We start from the raw sequence: 19,984 nt of genomic DNA on the forward strand, positions 1-19,984 counted from the left end.
GGCTCGATTCCTCGGACGCGCCTCCGATCCGGGCCACGCCCCCACCCACTGCGTTGACCCCGCCCCCTGCGCTCGGGTCCCGCTCCACCCACCCCCCCGCCCCCCGCGCTCGGGCCCCGCCCGATTCCTCGGCCACGCCCCCGCCCCGTCCCCGCCCACTGCTTTGACCCCGCCTCCTGCGCCCGGACCACGCCCTCACCCGGGCCACGCCCGACTCCTCGACCACGCCCCCAAACCGGGCCACACCTCCTGCTCTCGGGCTCCGCCCCCTGCATCCGGGCCACGCCCGACTCCTCGACCACGCCCCCAAACCGGGCCACACCTCCTGCTCTCGGGCTCCTCCCCCTGCATCCGGGCCCCGCCCGATTCCTCGGCCACGCCCCCGCCCCGTCCCCGCCTATTGCTTTGACCCCGCCCCCTGCGCCCGGACCACGCCCTCACCCGGGCCACGCCCGACTCCTCGACCACGCCCCCGACCCGGGCCACGCCCCACCCACTGCTTTGACCCCCGCCCCCTGCGCTCGGGCTCCGCCCGATTCCTCCGCCACGCCGCCGCCGACCCGGGCCCCGCCCCGCCCACTGCTCTGGCCCCGCCCCCGCCCGAGGGGCCAGGGTCACGGCGGCGGGCTGCTGTGGGTCGCTGCGCTGGGCTGGGCGCTGCGGGGGCCGCTGCTGGCCGGCGCCGGGGGGCGGGTCGCGGCGGCGGGCGGCGCTTGGGGGCGGTGCGGCTGGCGGGCGCGCGACGCCGCGGCCTGCTGGGCGCCCTGGGTCCGCGGGCCCGCGCCGGCCGCTCCGCGCCGGCCGCTCTGGAACGCGGGCGCGCGCGGGGGCGCGTTCGCGGGCGGCGAGGACGGGCCCGAGGGCGGCGGCTCGGAGGACGGGGGCGCGGGCGGGGGCGCTGCGGGCGCGGGGGGCGGCGAGGGCCCCGCCGTGACGGCGCTCACGCCTATGACCATCCCCGACGTCTTCCCGCACGTGCCGCTCGTCGCCGTCACGCGCAACCAGGTGTTGACGCGCTTCATCAAGATCATCTAGGTAACGGGGCGCCCCGGCCCGGTCCGGGTCCGGGTCCGGTCCGGCCGGAGATCCGGGCCCTCGCGACCTCCAGGCTCACCCCCGGTGATGCACGCGCGAATCGCTCCCGGCTTGCACGCGGGGTCCCGGGGCTCGAATCCGGGCCGGCCGCCTGCAAGGCCAAGAAGCCCCCCGCAGCCGGATTTCTCCCCCCCCCCCACTAGAAAGGACCGGAGCCCCCAAGAGCCTCCCTGCTTTGGGGGGGGGCGGGAATCTTGCTTGCACCCCGGGGGGCTTGTCCGAAGCCCCCTCATTCGCCGCCCACGGAGAAACCCCGCGGACAGGGCAACGTCGCGGCTCGCGAGCCCTGGCGGGGGTCGACCCCACTCCGGAGACCCCCGAGCGCGCCGGTGCTCGGGGCACCGCCAGGGACACGCTGTGTGTTTTTTGCCTTTGTGCGTTAGTAGGTTGGGGCAGAGCGGAATGGGTGTGTGTGTGTGTGTGTGTGTGTGTGTGTGTGTGTGTGTGTTACATTGTTGCGCTGGAGTTTCATGCATTGATACAGTTTTCTCCCCTTTCTCCCTTGAACTGTCCTGGGGACCCCGAAACCCCCAGTACCACGGGCCTGGGGATGCATCTCTGTGGCTCATTTCAGTGTCTGTGACCGGCTCCCAAGTGGGCCTTGTGGACGGAGGGGCAGACGGCTGGGAAGGTGACCTCTTCGGGATTGCAGTGCCGGGGAAGAAAGGGAACAGCGACCCCCCCAGACTTGGACGCAGGGAGCCCTGAGTGGGGGAGGGGAGGTGGGGCTGGCTGATGTAAGAGGGTGAAAGAGACTTGGGTGCCCGGAGCTTGAGTTTTCAGAGCAGGGGAAAATCCCGAATGTGATTCCCTCCTCCCCCTCCTCCCGCCCCTCACCACCCTCCCCCTTCACCTCCCCCCTCCATGCCGTGGAATCTGTAGAGCTCCAGGGGGAAAGGTCATCTGAGCGAGGGAGGTCACCCAGTGATTCAACCTCCTGTCCCTGAAGCCCATGTCCCGCTCACTGAGCTGCGCACCGGTGTCTGCCGAGTGAATCGGCTCCCCGGATCTCCCGGGACTGGCCTTGGAGAGGGTGCCGAAGGCCTCCTCCCCCACACACCCACCCAAGTCTCAGTGATCTTGCCCAGAGAAGGAGTCGCGGTTCCTGAACCCCGCCCTCCCCACCAGTCTGCTCCTCCAGGCCTCCTGCATGACAGTGTCTCACCCACCTCCGACCTCTGGGGAAGCCAGGCCACACGTGGGAGAGTTCAGCCATGCCTGGGGGCCCCAGTCGGGCGCTGTCGGGGGCCTGGCTTTGCCCGGGCTTACCTTGCATGGCGCTAAACCGGGTTCCAATTCTGGCCCCACGTGGGGTTACCCGAACCTTGCTAAGAGGGATCCCTGAGTACTGTTGGGGTCGGGGAGACGGCACGTGCTTCCAAGCTTCTGGATCCCAGGCGCCCCACATCTCCCTCGAGCACTGGGTTGGTCGGGAGGAGCGCTCAGACACCTCCAGGCCCCGTAACGGGATGCCGGGAGGGGCTGCAGGCTGCGGCAGAGGCTTTGCACGCAAGAGCCTGGGGTTCAGTCCCCCCACCACATGATCTGCCCGCACTGCTGGGGGTGAACGCCAAGCCGAAAAGAAAAATTTTGGTTTTCGGGCCACGCCCAGTGATATTCGGGGGTGACTCCTGGCGGTGCTTGGGTGACTGATGGTATAGGGTGCCGGGAATTAAACCCGGGTCGGACACAGGCAAATGCCCTCCCCACTGTCCTGTCTCTCCACTCTCACCTCACCCCCAAGCTTATACTTTTAAGCCAAAAACTCTGCTATTTGGGGCTCTGTGACAGTCTAGAAGTGTGCCCTCCCAGACCCATAGTACAGTCGGTAGAGCGTTTGCCTTGCATGTGGCCGACCGGGGTTCAATCCCCGGCATCCCAGACGATCCCCTGAGCACTACCATGAGTGATTCCTGAGTGCAGAGCCAGGAATAACCCTTGAGCTTTGCTGGGTGTGACCCAAAAAAGCCCCCCCCCCCCCAAAAAAAACACAAATTTGCCCTTTAGCAGGGTTCTACCCCTCTCCTTGACCCCCATGCCCAGGAGGCCTTTCTTTCCGCCCAGCCTTTTAGGGTCAGGCCTGTGCCTCAGCTCCGGGCCCCCTCGGCCCTGCGGCAATGGCAAGAACCCCTTGTCCTCCTGTCCAGGCCCTCGGGGAGTTTCTGTCGCCGCACCTGAGCTGGCCCCAGGGTCAAGGAGCTGCTGGCCGTGGGGCTTCCCTGACAGCAGCGCACAGATGTCCCGCACCTGCACTTGGGAGTTGGGGGCAGCTGTGCTGCTGGCCTGTGGGTAGCCCAGGGCCCAAAGCCCCTTGACCCTGCCTGCGGCTGAACTGCTCTACTCCCCCATCTGGGCTGAGAAGCGGCCCCTGATGCGACGCAGCTTTCAGTCAGGGCCCGAGCCCACCGGCTGCGGGTGTGGACAACGTCCTGACCACCCGGTCCCGAGACCCCCTTGCAGACACCAGGGGAGGGTGGGTGGCTGCAGAGCCAGCAGCAGGCTGGGGCTGGGCCCCTCTTGCCCCAAAATGTCTCCGAAGCGTCAGACCCTCCCTGGCCGCTGTCTAGAGCCCTTGCTGGGGTTCGAAGAGGAGGGATGGGGGTGATCCCGACCTTTGGCCCGCTTGGCGGCTGGACAGTGCCCGGCTTGCCTGGGCGCCACGAGGGGGCGCTTCTGAGCACGCAGCCGGGAATTATAGCACCAAAGCGCCGCCAGGGGGCGCTGCTGCGCGCAACCAGGAACTGGCCCTGGGCACCCCCCAGCACGGGTCCCGCCACCAAAGTGCTCCTGGCTCAGATCGCCAACAGAAAACCGCGCTGGACATTGGACTTTTGGCCCGTGTCTCGGTTCTGGCCGTTGGAAGTCAAGGTCAGCTGGCCGGGCCGCCCCCGGCCCCCCGGGCCCCTGGTCCCGGCTGATGTGGCGCAGGCACCCCCCTCACCTGGCCTCCCCTCCGCCCTCGCCAGGCCCTGACGGCCGAGATCGTGAAGACCATCCGGGACATCATCGCCCTGAACCTGCTTTACAGGTGGGGCCTGCGGGCAGGTGGGCTCGGCCGCCGGGGGGAGGCTGGGGGGCACTCCGGTCCCCCCCAGACTGTCGGGTGCCGGGGCCTGGAGTCTGCCCCAGGGGAGGCGGGGGTGCGGTCGCTGCCACTCAGTGAGGATGGGGAGGGGGCACCTCGGAGGGGCCCACGTGCCCGCCGCCTCCTGGCCTGCTGGGCCCCTGGGCCTTGCCCCATGCTCCCTGCCCGCCTCCGCGGCGGGTGCCCCCGGGTCGGCAGTGGCAGCAGCGGCTACTTGACGGCTGCAGGGAGTCGGTGCTGCAGATGATGCAGGCTGGACAGAGGGTGGTGGACAACCACATCTACCTGAGTGACATGGGCGCCGCGCTGACGGGGGCCGAGTCCCACGAGCTGCAGGACGTGCTGGAGGAGACCAACGTGAGGCCCCGCCCCCGACCTGGCCCCAGCCAAAGATCCCCCCTCTGCCCGCCCTCGTCCGTCCCCCGATGTCAGGCTCTGCCCCAGCCAGGCTCGGTTGTCCCCGCTCTGCGGGTATGCCCTGCCCTGCCCCAAGGGCTGGTGCGGGGACTCCCCCAGGCCGTGCTCTGGTCTCCCCAAATTGGGCTGGCACGAGTGTTTCTGGAACCCGGTGGGTGGTCGGGTGGCCGCTCTCGGGGCGCCGTCACCAATATCAATATTGTTTGAGATATTTCACATGACAGGTCACAGGAGGACAAACTTAAATTACATTTGAGCTGGTACCTAAGCTGACATGTAAGAACCTTTTGAAGAGCTTTACAGATAACACACTAAGACTGTGTTTTCCTTTTATGTTTTTAAATTAATTTTTTATAAAATTGTAAATAGGTTATAATAGTGTTCAAAGTACTGATATTTATGTACAATGTACTGATGAGTGAGAGAAGTGGTTTCTACCCATTACCCAAAAGAAAAATTAACATTTTAATGAATCAATGGGTAATGATAAAAAATAAAAGGCAGATTAAATGAATAAAATGCTTTCTTAAAAGCCCACTGTATATTGATTCTAAAAATAGATTTAAACTTTTTGATAGAAAGTTCAAATAAACATAAATGTGCAAATTATACCATAAACAATACTCAAATACTTCTCAGGGCCCTTCCACAGCTGTTTTGTTTTGGTCTCTTCCACCATTTGCTCGGTGGTCGGGGATAGAACACCCCCCACCACACACACACAAGCATTTCTCAGGAGGCCCCTAGGGCCTCACAATACTCAGCTGACCCGACAGCTGGTGCAATGTTAAGGCCCAGGGAGGTGGAAGTGTTGAACCTGTGATTCTGGGGACCACTACTGTCCTCTTGCAGTGTGTGGGGTCTGACCAAACCCACAATACTTAGGGTCTTCCAGGTCGATACTTGAGGATGCTTTTGGAACCATGCAGTGGTGGGTACTGAGCTGGATTGTGTGCAAGCTAGGGCACTGTACTACTTCCTGACCCCATTTAAAAAACAAAATTTTGGTTGGATCCCTTTGGCAATGCTAAGGGGATCCAGGGACACTCCTGGTGATATTGAGCCAACCAGCCAGACAGTTCAGCGCCTGGAGAGCTCAATAGCCCAAGGCCGTGGTGAGCTCTGCAGTTCCTATGGACATGTTTGGGAGCATCCAGGGCTCCTCCCAGTGGTGCATTGAACTGGGGGTCCCGGCACATGAAAGCATGGACTCTTGTCCACTGAGCTCTCTCGGTCCATTTGTGTGTTTTTAACACCACCAGAATAGAAACCCTTCTCGTACATCTTTTGGTTTCCCTACGAGCTAATAGTTTGGTCAAGTCTTAGTTCTTGGATTACCTTTTCATGATATCATCCCTTATAATATTTACTCAGGGGCTGGAGCGATAGCACAGCGGTAGGGCGTTCGCCTTACAAGCGGCCAACATGGCCGACCCGAGTTCGATTCCTCCGCCCCTCTCGGAGAGCCCGGCAAGCTACCGAGAGTATTCGATATGCCAAACACAGTAACAACAACAAAGTCTCCAATGGAGATGTTACTGGGCCCGCTCGAGCAAATCGACGATCAACGGGAGGGCCTTTACTTTTTACTTAATATTTACTCACATCATGATATAATTTCCCTGGGAATTTTCCAAATTTCATACTTTTTTTGCTTTCTGGGGGATATTTTGATTATACCACATAGTTACTTTATTCATGTATTCCAATACCTTGCCTGCTTTGCAGGTGCAAAGAAATCACTCAATGTGTATTTAGTGCATGACTAATTACTGAGAATGTATTTTTCAAAAATCATAACCCATTAAGTTCTAAACTCACATTTAGGATTTTTCTAATTGAAGGCAAAACTGATTTTTTTTTTTTTTGTTTCGTTGGGCCATATCTGGTGGCGCTCAGGGCTTACTCCTGACTCTGCTCGGGGATCACTCTTGGCAGTCAAATTCAGGTTGTCGAAATGCAAGTCAAGTACTCTACCTGCTTTTCTCCAGCACCCAAACTGAATTCAAACATGTGCACTATCTTCTATTTTAGGTTCTTGAGATGTAGAAATTAGTAAAGAAAGAAATTCACAGTAACTGTGACTATCACATTCATAAGCCAGTATAATTCACAAACAGCAGCACTGTAACGCTATAGCACTGTCCTCCCGTTCATCGATTTGCTCGAGCAGGCCCAATAATGTCTCCATTGTGAGACTTGTTACTGTGTTTGGCATATCTAATACATCACAGGGAGCTTGCCAGGTTTTGTTGTGTGGGTGAGATACTCACTAACAGTATTGGAGAAAAAGAAGATGGCAAGGAATTTTCAGAAAAAATCATTTCAGGTGTTTTACATATAAAAACTGTAGATATGCAAAAGGATGAATTTATAATTCCTGTAAGACCTGAAGAAGCTTGTGCCTGCAATTTCTTTATCAATATATAAAAGGAAAAATGGCGTGTCATGGTAGGATGTATGGTTTTTCCAAAAACCATGAGGCAATCTTTACTTAACTCTAGCTTTTTGTAGCCTGTTATCTCTATGGAAGTAACTATTCTCACCTTCATTTCCAAGCACTACCAGGATTTATTTCATTAGTTCTAATTGGAAAACCTCCATTTGGAAACTGGAATTTTCGTTTGTTTGCATGGGATCTTGTCTACATAAATTATTTTGCAAATTTTATGACTGGAGAAAGAAATTATTCTGTAGAATATGAACTAAAACCACTTGACCTTAAGTCTCTTGGAGATGATGATGCATGATTCAGCATGATTTCCATTTGCATAAAAAAAGAGCCAATGGAACTGGAGCTATGGTACAGTGGGTAGGGCATTTCCCTTACACACGCGGTTGACTCAGGTTGGATCCCAAGCACCCCATATGGTCTCCCGAGCACCGCCAGGAGTAATTCCTGTGTGCAGAGCCAGCAGTAACCCCTGTGCATCGCCGGGTGTGACCCAAAAAGCAAAATTAAATTAAATTAAAAAGAGCCAAAATTATGTCTCTTTTTTATTATTTTGCTGGGCTGGAGCGATAGCACAGCGGGTAGGGCGTTCGCCTTACACGCGGCCAACATGGCCGACCTGAGTTCGATTCCTCCGCCCCTCTCGGAGAGCCCGGCAAGCTACCGAGAGTATTCGATATGCCAGACACAGTAACAACAAAGTCTCCAATGGAGACGTTACTGGGCCCGCTCGAGCAAATCGATGATCAACGGGAGGGCCTTTACCTTTACCTTTATTATTTTGCAGAAAAAAATGTCCATTGAATAATCCCCCTTCCTCTCCCTATGTTATTATGGTAACAGGCCATTTGTTTTTGTGGTTGGCACACTTGGGGTGCCTGCAGGTGATACACTGTTGTGGTGCCAGGGATCTGAAGGGCAATGCTGCCTGGATGGTGCTCGTGTTCAGGGGGGTGAAGGTTGGGGGTGAGTTGGGTTGGGGGGCTTGGTGGGGTGTGCTGGAGACTGAACTCGGCATCTGATGCCGGTGAAGCAGTTCTACCACAGAGTGGTCCCCGAACCCCAGTGGATCACATTTTAAGGGTTTTATTTTTTCCTCCTAGAAAATTCTCATAAAATGAAAGTACCTGGCTTAGAAAAAAAAAAGTTCTTTTTCCAAGTAGAACAGGAATACTTTTTAAATAACAGGTTATTTTAAATATAAATGGATGCATTTGCAACTGAACACAAAAGAAGTTCAGTACAGAGGTGTGATTAGCACCACCAGGAGAATCTGTGGAAAATGCAAATAGATACTTTCCAGCTCTAGAAATTATAACCCATTATATGTCACTGTTGGGGGGAAATCTAAGAATATGCATTATCCTCAATGCATAGAAAATGAAATGTGTTTTTTCCCCCTTGGGTAGTTTAATATTTTACATCCCTCAATAGATGATGTAGATAGACTCAAAGAATTCTTACGTAAAATCATTGACTTAAAGCAATGGATTTCTGCATTTTGTGGGGCACTGCTGAAGAGCAAACCTAGGACCTCTCATACGAAGGGCAAGAGCGCTACCACTGAACTATATCCCTGGCTCCTAAAAGCAACTGAATTCTGAAACATGACTCACTTAAATATAACCACCTCAAATGTTAATTGGTTTCTCTTTAGTTGTTATGCTTAATTCTAGGGAAAATAATTGCTTGGCATCAGTCTAAGGAATTATAATAGTTTTAGAATGAAAGAGATCAAACACAAGAGGGTACATACTGTTATATGTTTTGATAACATCTTAAGAGAAGCAAGAGTGATGTAAACTGGCAGACACATAACCAGCAAGCTTGGAGGACAAGATATCTGGAACATATATATTTTTTTATTTCACAATTCATTTACTGAATTGGGGCAGGTGCCTTAACAACAGACAGTGAGTTAAAGCTGGGAGAGCTGCATTCTTGCTTTCCTTCTCAGGAGCCAGTTGGGCCATGGATGCTTGTCAGGTTTCCAGAATAGTCAGTTGTTGCTAGGTGAGCTGGGTCTGAAGCTGCAGGTTAGCGTACATAGTTCTAAGAGTCCAAGGCATTCCCTGGGTTTGTGGTCAATTTCTGAGGGCAGCTGTGTTGCCTGGATGTTCAGAAAAGGTGCTGGTGGGGAACTTGCTTGAAGATTAATGAAGCTGGGAGAAGGCTTAGATGGACAGAGAGGTACAGCATTCCCATTCCCATTGGCTTTTCTGTTCATAGTAGGATGCTCTTCCATCTGAACACCGATAGATGTGGTACCTGGGTGTTAATCAAAAGCCTCAAGCCCAGCACCCACCCTTGTAGCTCACAGGGTGAGTGCCGCGCACTGTGGGCCAACTGCCCGAGCCCGGGCGCCTGCTGGAATATTTTTTAAACCCAAATTCTGCAACAACTTTGTTAGGGAATGTAAGGGATCATTAGGAACCAAGGAATCAGCTTGGAGGGTCAATACTTAGACCCTGCTGCCGCAGAGGCTAAAACTGAGTTTCTGATTCTGCCTTTTGTGGTGGACTCTTCCTTGTAGGTCACACTCAGGGCTTCTGAGGGACCTAAGGATGCTCATCACGAACAATACTAGGCCTGATGGTTTGGTTCTGAGCATGCAATGCGGCGCTTGGGCCTGGTGATGTTCAGGGGCTGCTAGAACTAGCAGAGCGAGAGGGCCAGATGGGAGTCAAGGGGGACTTGGCCTAGTGCACACCACCAGATTACTCTACCAACTTAGTTCACGCCTGGACCAGGAGCTTGATGTGACTTTGTGTGTGTGTGTGTGTGTGTGCGTGTGTGTGACAACTGGGTTTGCTTAGGGGTTAGTCCTGGCTCTGCACTCAGGAATTACTCCTGGTGGTGCTTGGGGGACATGTGAGATGTGGGGGTTCGAACCTGGGTTGGTTGCGTGCAAGGGAAAGGTCCTACCCAATGTACTATTGCTGGCCTCTGGATGTAACTCTTTAGCTGGAAAATTTCCCAACTCTTCCTTTTTCTTTTCAAAATTTATGTACGTATACGTGTTGAAGAGATTTCTTTTCCATCCATTCATATTCTCTTTACTGATTTAATTGCTTTAACATTTAAACACACACACTTCTGAGGTTTTAGTTTCATTATTGATTCTTTGCCACGTTTTATTGCTTGTTCCTTTATCTATTTCTTGATGGCGCTCAGGGATTACTCATGGTCCTGAGCTCAGGGATCACGTCTGGAGCAGCTCAGGAAACTCTATGGAGTGCTGCAGATCAAACCTGGCTTGGTCACATGCAAGGCAAGTGCCTCACCTCTGTACTATCACTCCAGACCTTTCTTTGACACATTTTACAGACATCTGAGTTTATAGTGTTACAAACAATACTCAAGTTCACCTTGACCCAGTGTCATCAATAAGAGGTTGTTACCACTTACTCATTAAAATATTATTATGAGTTAGGCATACATGTATTTTTTTATTATTCTGCATTGATACAAATTCATAGAAAAATAACATTGCTTTGATCTTTTTTAATGTGCCTAACTGGTGTATATGCATGTGGGTTTAGAACATGCCTTTTCCACTGCATGCTTTACAACTCCATCAATTTGACAGCTACAGGTCTAGTTGTTAGCAGTTCCAAGTACAGATAAAAGGGGCAGCAGACCATGTATTCATCTCCCGTTCAGATGCCCTGGGAGCTCATGACTGAATTGGAAACACTCCACTCCTTTGCCAAGTCCTGATCCCATGATGTGCTTGTAACTGCCTCCTTTTATCGGCTTTAGCCTTTCCTTTCATGTCCTTGACCTACCTCTTCCCCATGTGATGACTTTATTTAAACACGGAAGATATTCCATCTGATAGCAGATGAAACTTCTGGGCCTAGGAACTATTTGTGAATATCTGTTCTTTGATTCATTGACAATTTGGCCTATAAGAGTAATGCTGTTATTTTTCACAAATCTAGTTTCCATGGGACTTTGCCAGAACTTCCATTCCAGGTTACCTGCCTCTTTGGATGGTGGACTCCAGTTTTACACAACCACCACCACCACCACAACAGAGAATGAAGCAAGAGTAAATGGAGATTTGGTCACTTTGGAAAATGCTGGGCATTTCATTCTTTAAAATTAAGCAGGACTCCGGAGGGGAAAGGGTGTTGGTCCCTTCCACCCTCCTCCCTCTGGAAAGAAAGATGGCGGCCACATAGGAGCCTTGTGGACAGCAGGTATGAGCCAGGGGTGTGGGGGCAACTAAAACCTCATGGGAAGGGGGGCGTTCCGGTCCGTCCTTCATGCCCTACCGAGGTCACCAGTTGCCCCCCACGAGCGGTTCTCCAGCACGGCCACGGCCCCAGAAGCACAAGGACTTAATGCAGAACCCGGCAGCTTGGAGCAGAAAAGTGAAAGGACTATGCGTTAATCCAGGCCATCATGTCTGCTGGAGGGGAAAGGTTGTTGCCCCAGTCGCCTTCTCCTCTCTGGAAAGAAAGATGGCGGCCGCATGGGAGCCTTGTGGACAGCAGGTATAGCTGGGGGACTGGGGGCGACTAAAACCTCATGGGAAGGGGGGTGTTTCGGTCTGCCCTTCACGCCCTACCGCGGCCACCAGTTGCCCCCCACTAGCGGCTCTCCAGCACGGCCACGACTCCAGAGCACAGAAACCAATTTCTTAACTATCTGACTTTCAGTAGAAATACTTCCAGGGCCAATAAGTAAAATAGCAGAAATCCAAAACCAACATTTAATTCTTGAACCCAGCTGTAGAAAGCAAATCACTTCACAATGCTTTTTCAGCATGTCTGATTTGGGGGGGGGGTAAATTCTAAATAATAGTGGTGAATCTTTTATTGAAACAATGAATCTAATCAAAGCAGATAGAGTGTTAACTAGAATTCATCTGCCCCACAGGGACTAGGAGGGGTGGGGGATGGGGTTTTATTGGGGTTCTTCATGGTAAAAAATAAGTTTTGGTAAAGGGAAATGTGTTTGATATTTGCATGACTGAGACCTAAACCTGAAAACTTTGTAACCTTTCCCACGGTGATTCAATAAATAAATAAATAAATTTAAAAAAAAAAAAGAAACTCAGAAAAAAAAATTAAGCAGGACTTTTTGTTTGCATAAGTCCAAAAATTCTCATAATCTGGATACCAGCTGCCCTGGGCTGACACTTCTCTTCTTCATGTTGGACTGTACCTACACCCTAAGGTGAGACCTTTCTAGTAGAGATAAGACATCAGGATAGAGTGAGAAAGGAAAGCCAAGCCAGGAAAAGTCAAGGTGTGTTGGGGGTCTCAGTAGCCGAGAATTGACCAAATCCCCTGTCCCTGAAAGAAAGAGCTGGCCCTGTTTACAGGGGCCTGGGGACTTGCTTCAGCACACCACACACGTAGACACTCTGGTTGAGGATGAGGGATGTAATAGTTACCATCTGCCTGAGCTAATACATCTGGCCCGGAAAGCGGGAGATGCAAATCATTAACATCTGTATTGAGCCTGACAAGGTAAACGTGATACATGTGGACTGCCCCTGAAATGTATGTATAAATCTATGTATGTAAGAGCTAATAAAGGGATTGCTGATTGACCACGAGCTTTCCCCCTCCTTGTGGTTCTTTCTCGGTGGCGGCGGGAGTCCGCGGTGCACAGAGAGCCAGCACAGAGGCTTCTCCTCTTCTCACTCCCTCTCCCATAGGGAGTAAGTCCGGTGATCAGGGGGATCGTACTCCAGTGTTCTGGGGTAAACTGTCCAGGACCCCGACAAAGGTGAACACAAGAAGTTGGCTATACTAGACAAAGAAAAATAAAATTTCAAATCTCAAGACAGGCTTTAGCTTGCAAAGATGAACAAAGAAAGTAGAGATCTGACTATTGCCCAGAGTTGTTTGCGCTACAAAGTTGTTTGCTTGATAACTATTTTGAAGAAGCTTGTTTTTCCTTTAAAATTCTTACATTATTGTCTAAAAACAGTAACTTCATAATGTAATAATACATTTATCTTTCCTTCTTTTGGGGGGTCACAAGCAGCAGTTCTCTGGGTCTGTGAGTGAGGGGACCGTATGTGGTTTCACGGACAGAACTAGGGTCAGCTGCACTCAAAGTAAACATCTTATAACATGTATTTTATTTCTGGCCCCAGTAAGAGGTTTATTTTTCTCGCTTTTCTTCTGCAGTTGTTTTACCTTTTATTAAAAATTTTGCATATAAATCTCAGTGAATAATCATGCGGGCTGGAGCGATAGCACAGCGGGTAGGGCGTTCGCCTTGCACGCAGCCAACATGGCCGACCCGAGTTCGATTCCTCCGCCCCTCTCGGAGAGCCCGGCAAGCTACCGAGAGTATTCGATATGCCAGACACAGTAACAACAAAGTCTCCAATGGAGACGTTACTGGGCCCGCTCGAGCAAATCGACGATCAACAGGAGGGCCTTTACCTTTACCTTTACCTATCCAATATAAAAATTAAAACATATTTAAATGAAAAAACCACTTATATCATGTAAATTTATTCAAATGATGTTACATAAATAATGCCAAAGTGTATCAGAATAATTAATACAATTTCAGGTTAGAATTTAAGTTAGTTTTGTAAGATATTATAATTAAATACTTATTTACATTGTAATTCAACAATAACAGGGACTCCAGTACCAATTTTAAATTGCAGCCCTATAGAGGAATAATTATACTGGTAAGGAGGTAGTTGCTTCAAGGTATAATGCAATCAACAGAAACCTGTTTTCTTTCTCAAACATCTTCTAATAATAGCTAAAATTTATACAATGCTCGCCAAGTGCTAAACTCATGAACATATTTGACAAATCTGAACTCATGTGAATTTCACAATAAACATATTAGATTAACAATATCATCATACCCAGTTTTCAAGTGAGAAGCCTGATATATGGGGCTCAGGAACTTATTCAAAGTTACACAATAAAGAGGTGAGATTTAAATCTGCTACATAATTAAGTTCCAGAGGATACAACATAAGTAGAATTCTATTCTTTTGTATCTCCTGAATAACAAACTGATATACCCTCAGTTAGGAATAGAGGAAATTTACAGCTGACTAGGTATTTTATTATTTTGAGAGTTTGGGGAATCACTGTAATAAACTTTGTACTAAATGCTCCATTTCATTTCATTTTTCTTAAATAAAACCAGTGTTGAATGTCATTTTTTTTTTTTTTTTGCTTTTTTGGGTCACACCTGGCGATGCACAGGAGTTACACCTGGCTCATGCACTCAGGAATTACTCTTGGCGGTGCTCGGGGGACCATATGGGATGCTGGGAATCGAACCTAGTTCGGCTGCATGCAAGGCAAACGCCCTACCCGTTGTGCTATTGCTCCAGGTCCCTGAAAGTCATTTTTTTTTATGACAGTGGAAAGTACCAGTTAAAACAGAAAAAAATATCTCTCATCTTACTTTAGAACAGCATAATAGTAAATTATATGCCCAAAGGAGTGTTGTTGTTTGTATTCTCACTGTAATAAGCTAGAACCTCAGTTCAGTCTCTGAAAATCCTCCCCCAGCCCCCAATTTAAAACAATGTTTGTAAATGTGAATGTGCATGTATGTATAATAAATCTGGGAAATTTTGTTCTCTGAGGATGAATTTTATCTAGAGCCAATCAAATGCATTTTTTCATTTTGTTTTTGGGCCACACCCAGTGGTGCTCAGGTGTTACTCCTGGCTCTGCACTCAGGAATCACTCCTGACACCTCAGGGACCAAATGGGATGCTGGGGATAGAACTCGGGGTTGGCCATATGCAAGGCAAGCACGTTACCTGCTGTACTATCACTCTGGCTCCTGAAAAGCATTTTGAATGAGGAAGGATGACCTAGGGCCGGGAAATACCTGGAAATACAGACACATGTCATAGGGATGGAGAGAGCACAGCAGGTAAGGTGATAGCTTCGCAAATAGAAGACCCAAGTTCAATCCCTGGCATCACTTGTCGTCAAATCCTCACTAGGAGGGATTCCTAAGCACAGAGCCAGGAAGTCCTGAGCACCATGGATGTGGTCCTACACACACACACACACACACACACACACACACACACACACACACACACAAACTGGGGCAGAGAATAATCAATTGGTTTTTTAGTTACTAAACCTGATGTTTGCGTTTTTTCCCCCTAGCAAAGGATCCAGCATATTTAAGATATAATTTTATTATAATGTAAATGTTCTCTCTCCTTTCCCCTCTCCCCATATTTTTCTACACCTCGTTTAATAAGAGTACCAGTTGGACTATAAACCCTTTTTTTTTTCTGGCTTTTTGGGTCACACCTGGCAATGCTCAGGTGTTACTCAGGAATTATTCCTGGCTCAGGGGACCATATGGGATATGCTGGGAATTGAACTCGGGTTGGCCGCGTACAAGGCAAACGCCCTACCTGCTGTGTTATCATTCCAGCCCCCTGAACTATAAACTTTTTATATATGAACACCACACTGTGTTCTTGATCATGCAGCTTTCAGCGCTTATTGTTGTAAAAGGAGCACCCTCAGATCAAATGATATTAAAAAGCATTTTAGTCCACGAGTGAAGTTGTACCTTCATGAATAGTTCATTAGAAAAATTTTTCATTTTTCATACCATACTGAAACCCAGTTCTTGCTCATTTCCAGATCTTTCAGGTGAAAGTCATTTGCCCAGATTATGGCAGGCTGAAATCTGTTTGCTGGGAGAAAATGAACTGTTCTCAGCATTCTCTCTGGCGTCCGAAGAGGCAATCTCTTAGCTACTGCTGCCATCTGCTGGTGTTATGATTGTTAGAGTTTAGAAAAAGAAGTGCACAATATTCCAGCCAAGATGATGCAAAATGCAAATGACATCAATAGGTAGTTCTGAAGACCCTGAATTGTAAGAAAAAAAGAATCACTAGCAGTTTAGAAAAGTTGAATGAAATATAAAGAAAAGTGAAAAAAAGCACAGACTCCTAAGATTGTTACCAAATATCATTAAGCCACCTTTTTTCAATTTTGGTTTTTGCTAGCCTTCCATATCCTCGTCCAGATTTTCTTGAAAATACACAAGATAATTACAAATAAGTTATTCAGTAAATCCTTATGGGTACCCACTAAACATTAATATGTTTTGGGGTTTAATGGCAAATAGAGTTCTTATAACTAAATGACACAAGATGGTATTTACAACAGTGGCTGGTACCTAAGAAACATAAATATGTGAAGGCAATATTAATAATAACTGTAAGCATATACTTATGCAAGAAAAAGATAAACAAAAGTGTGTCATTTATTCAGTTAACTATCTGATAAGAGAGACAAGAATTACTTAAAAATCCCAGGAAGCAATGTTAGAAAAGTGAGAGGGGTGTTAATAGGAAAATGTATTTTTGCAAATGTGTAAGACAAAGGAATCTTTTTTTTTCTTTTTGGGTCACAACCGGTGATGCACAGAGGTTACTCCTGGCTTTGCACTCAGGAATTATCCCGGGCGGTGCTCAGGGGACCATATGGGATGCTGAGAATCGAACCCGGGTCAGCCGCATGCAAGACAAACACCCTACCCACTGTGCTATCGCTTCAGCCTTAAGAGACAAAGGAATCTTAAAAGTGAGTGTAGAGTTGAATTTCTAACCAGGAAGGTCAATGAACTGGGTCAGAAACAGGGTAAAAGGAATTCTAGTAAAAATGTCTCTCTGTTGTTAGAGAAAGCATGATACTTGTTGGGGACTGGAGGGGGGTCAGCGTAAGTAAGGGTCCTGAGAGTTCAGTGGAGCAAGTGACATTGCAGGGCTATGGGCCAGCACAAATAGGAATCTTACAGAAGATATCAATTTGGGGTTTTATGTATTTCAAGCAAAGGGAAGACATAAAGGGATGGGAGCTGGTAGCAGTGAACAAATCATATTTGCATTTGTAAAGTCCACATTACGTTTTTTCGAAGATGTTGAACAGATAGAAGGGAATTGAAGGGATAACAAGAGACCAAAAAGAAGGCATTTATAATCTTCTGTGTAGACATGATGAAGGGTAAATGGAGAGATAAGGATTGATCTGAGGAAAAATAAAGAACCAGAGACAACCGGATGTTATTTATGTTTGGGTGACTAGTGTAAAAGTGGAAAATGCTCAGAACCACTTCCCAGTGCAGTTAGTCTTCAGAATGATAAAGAAGTTATCTTCCTATGCTATGTAGGAACACTTTGTTTCCTGCAGATTCTGTCTCTAGGGGTACAGGGGGATTGATTCTAACAATTTCCCCACAGATAACTCTCAAATACTGAAAACGATTGTTTATATACATTTTTTTCCAGGTCAATATTTTCATTTCTTTGACCATTTTTTAATGGGATGGTTTCAAATTTCTTCATTACCTTTTTCTACAAATTCCTTCACTATTTTGAAGGATTGATGGGTCGCATCTACCCTTCTTCAAATATGAACGCAGGGCCTCAAAGGAAGATCATGAAGCCAGAGCACTGGGGCCCAAGTCTGATCCCCAGCACTGAACTTACTTTTTTTTTTTTTTTTTTTTTTTTTTTTTTTTGCTTTTTGGGTCACACCCGGTGATGCACAGGGGTTACTCCTGGCTCTGCACTTAGGAATCACTCCTGGCGGTGCTCAGGGGACCATATGGGATGCTGGGAATCGAACCTGGGTTGGCCGCATGCAAGGCAGACGCCCTACCCGCTGTGCTGTTGCTCCAGCCCCCAAGCACTGAACTTTCACCCTGCCTACTATCGGCTGCAACCCCAAGGGGAGCGGTTCTGGAATCAGCAGTTACAGTTGTTATAGGCTTTTGATATTCCAGTACCAATCCAACCACCAATGTGACCTTCCCTCTACCGTTCTCCATTGAACTGAATCAGCAGGTTCAAAATCAAATGGACAAAAATAAACCCCAACCCATAACACACACACACACACACACACACACACACACACACACACACACACACATTAAAACCAAAACCCAAATCCCCAAGTAAAAGAAAACAAAAGCACAACTATAGACCCCAAGAATCTAAGGCAAGGTTAGAACATCATACAGCAAAACAAAACTAGAGGCACTCTAATTAATTATAGTCACATGGTGTAAAATCACATTGAGAACTGTCTCCCCATTATAAGATATAACAATTCTCACAAATTTCCTTTTTGAGAATTATTTTTGGTAATTTTGTTAGCTATTTAGTTGTAACTAGTAGAGCAGAGCCCCGACAGCTGAAGACCTCTGGAACCCAGCCAAAGCCATGCTGAGACCACTCTCCACATGCTCGGAAGAGTCTTGCACATAAAGGGAACGGCAGAGGAGCCCAGGTGTGCGGGACCTGGAGCTGAGATCTCCAGACCTGCTCGGTTCGGGATTGGGCCTCCTCCACCCAGATCCCTCATGTTTCAGCATTTGCGGCCGTGCAACCTCTTATTGTTTCGTTTTCGCTCTCAGAGAACCCAGAGGGCTACTGACGGTATCCTGCTCGCATATATACCTGACTGGGAACACCTGTAAAGGTGATTAGAGGCTGCCCCAAAAGCCTCCATCTCTCTCAGAGAGCCCGGCAAGGTACTGAGAGTATCGCACCAGCACAGCAGAGCCTGGCAAGCTACCCGTGGCGTACTTGATATGCCAAAAACAGTAACAATGATGGTCCTCATTCCCCTGACCCTGAAAGAGCCTCCAATATGCCATCGAGCTACACTAGCACATGACAGGGACAAATGGAGACGTTACTTGGTGCCCACTCGAGCAAATCGATAAACAACAGGATGACAGTGATACAGACAATGATATAGTGATTTAGTTGTAACAAGCAATATAAAACAAAGTGTGCCTGCTAAGGGGTCAGGCTTGGCGGTGGTTGGGAAAACAGGGAGAATGGTGAAGGGAAGGTCACTTCGGTGGTGGAATTGGTGCTGGAACATCAAAAGCCTATAACAACTGTAATATGAAGAATGTTTTAAACCACGGGGTTTAAATAAAATATTTTATTTAAAAAATTGCATTAAGAGTTCCTGGTTGTCAAATCACATAATAATAAAATTAGATCTTAAGACTAATGCCAATTCATTCACATCAAATATCCCAAAGCACATACTCTTCAGCTGAATAAAGAACTACATTAGAGCAGACTGTTATTTCTTGTGTTGATGACCAAAGAAATGTCTTTGTAAATTCCACTAGGGCCTACTGAATTGTCTGATTCACAGAGTACTAGCCTGAAAGTCTGACTTCACTCTAGCACCCTTCTGTAAGTGAAAGACACAAAGCCCAGCCCAGCCCTGCCCTCTTATCTTGATTTTAAACTTCCTTAACTTGCTTTTCTTAGTTTTATTTATATACTTATTTACTGATTTTTGTTTTGGGGGACCAGATTACTCCTGGCTCTGCACTCGGATCAACTCCTGGTGGGGCTTAGAGGACCACAGGGTGCTGGGGAAAGAACCCAGGTCGACTGTCCTGCCTGCTCTAGTATTGCTCTGGACCTGTTTTTCTTGGTTTTAAAGCTAAAGACTGTCCACAGCCTTTCCCTAGAAAGCAATGCAGAGTAGGTGCTCAATAAGTGTTTCTCCAAAAATACACTCAGGCGGATTCCAAATGTACTTCATGAATTGGAAAATTGATGAAATCACTTAAGTAAGAAAATACCTAGAGTTGACTGTGAACACTTTATCACTATCTGAATTATTTTGTTAAGCTCTTTTTTTTTTGTCTATGTAAAAAATAAGAATAGGGGTTGGAGCAATAGCAGAGCGGGTAGGCATTTGCCTGGCACGGGACTAACCCGGGTTCGATTCCCAGCATTCCATATGGTCCCCTGAGCACCGCCAGGAGTAATTCCTGAGTGCATAGCCAGGAGTAACCCCTGTGAACTGGAGGGTGTGACCCAAAAAGCCAAAAATAAATAAATAAATAAATAGAAAAGAAAATAATAATGTTCTCAGGGACTAAATTATTTTCCTCATTGAAGT

The 19,984-nt window shown here is 48.6% G+C and overlaps 1 protein-coding gene across 2 annotated transcripts in view; it reads right to left on the reverse strand.

Annotated features, from left to right (window-relative positions):
• Positions 1-13,506: 13,506 nt before the first annotated feature.
• Positions 13,507-19,984, reverse strand: part of TMEM144 (transmembrane protein 144) — a 50,603-nt gene continuing 44,125 nt past the window's right edge. For both annotated transcript variants that reach the window (XM_056119066.1, XM_056119065.1), the window contains exon 12: positions 13,507-15,904. In XM_056119066.1, the coding sequence (XP_055975041.1) occupies positions 15,821-15,904 (84 nt within the window). In that variant the 3' untranslated portion in view covers positions 13,507-15,820. The remainder of the gene's footprint in view (positions 15,905-19,984) is intronic.

The sequence above is a fragment of the Sorex fumeus genome, unplaced genomic scaffold (assembly GCF_029834395.1).
Source record: "Sorex fumeus unplaced genomic scaffold, SorFum_2.1 ptg000039l, whole genome shotgun sequence".
Classification (NCBI taxonomy): Eukaryota; Metazoa; Chordata; class Mammalia; order Eulipotyphla; family Soricidae; genus Sorex; species Sorex fumeus.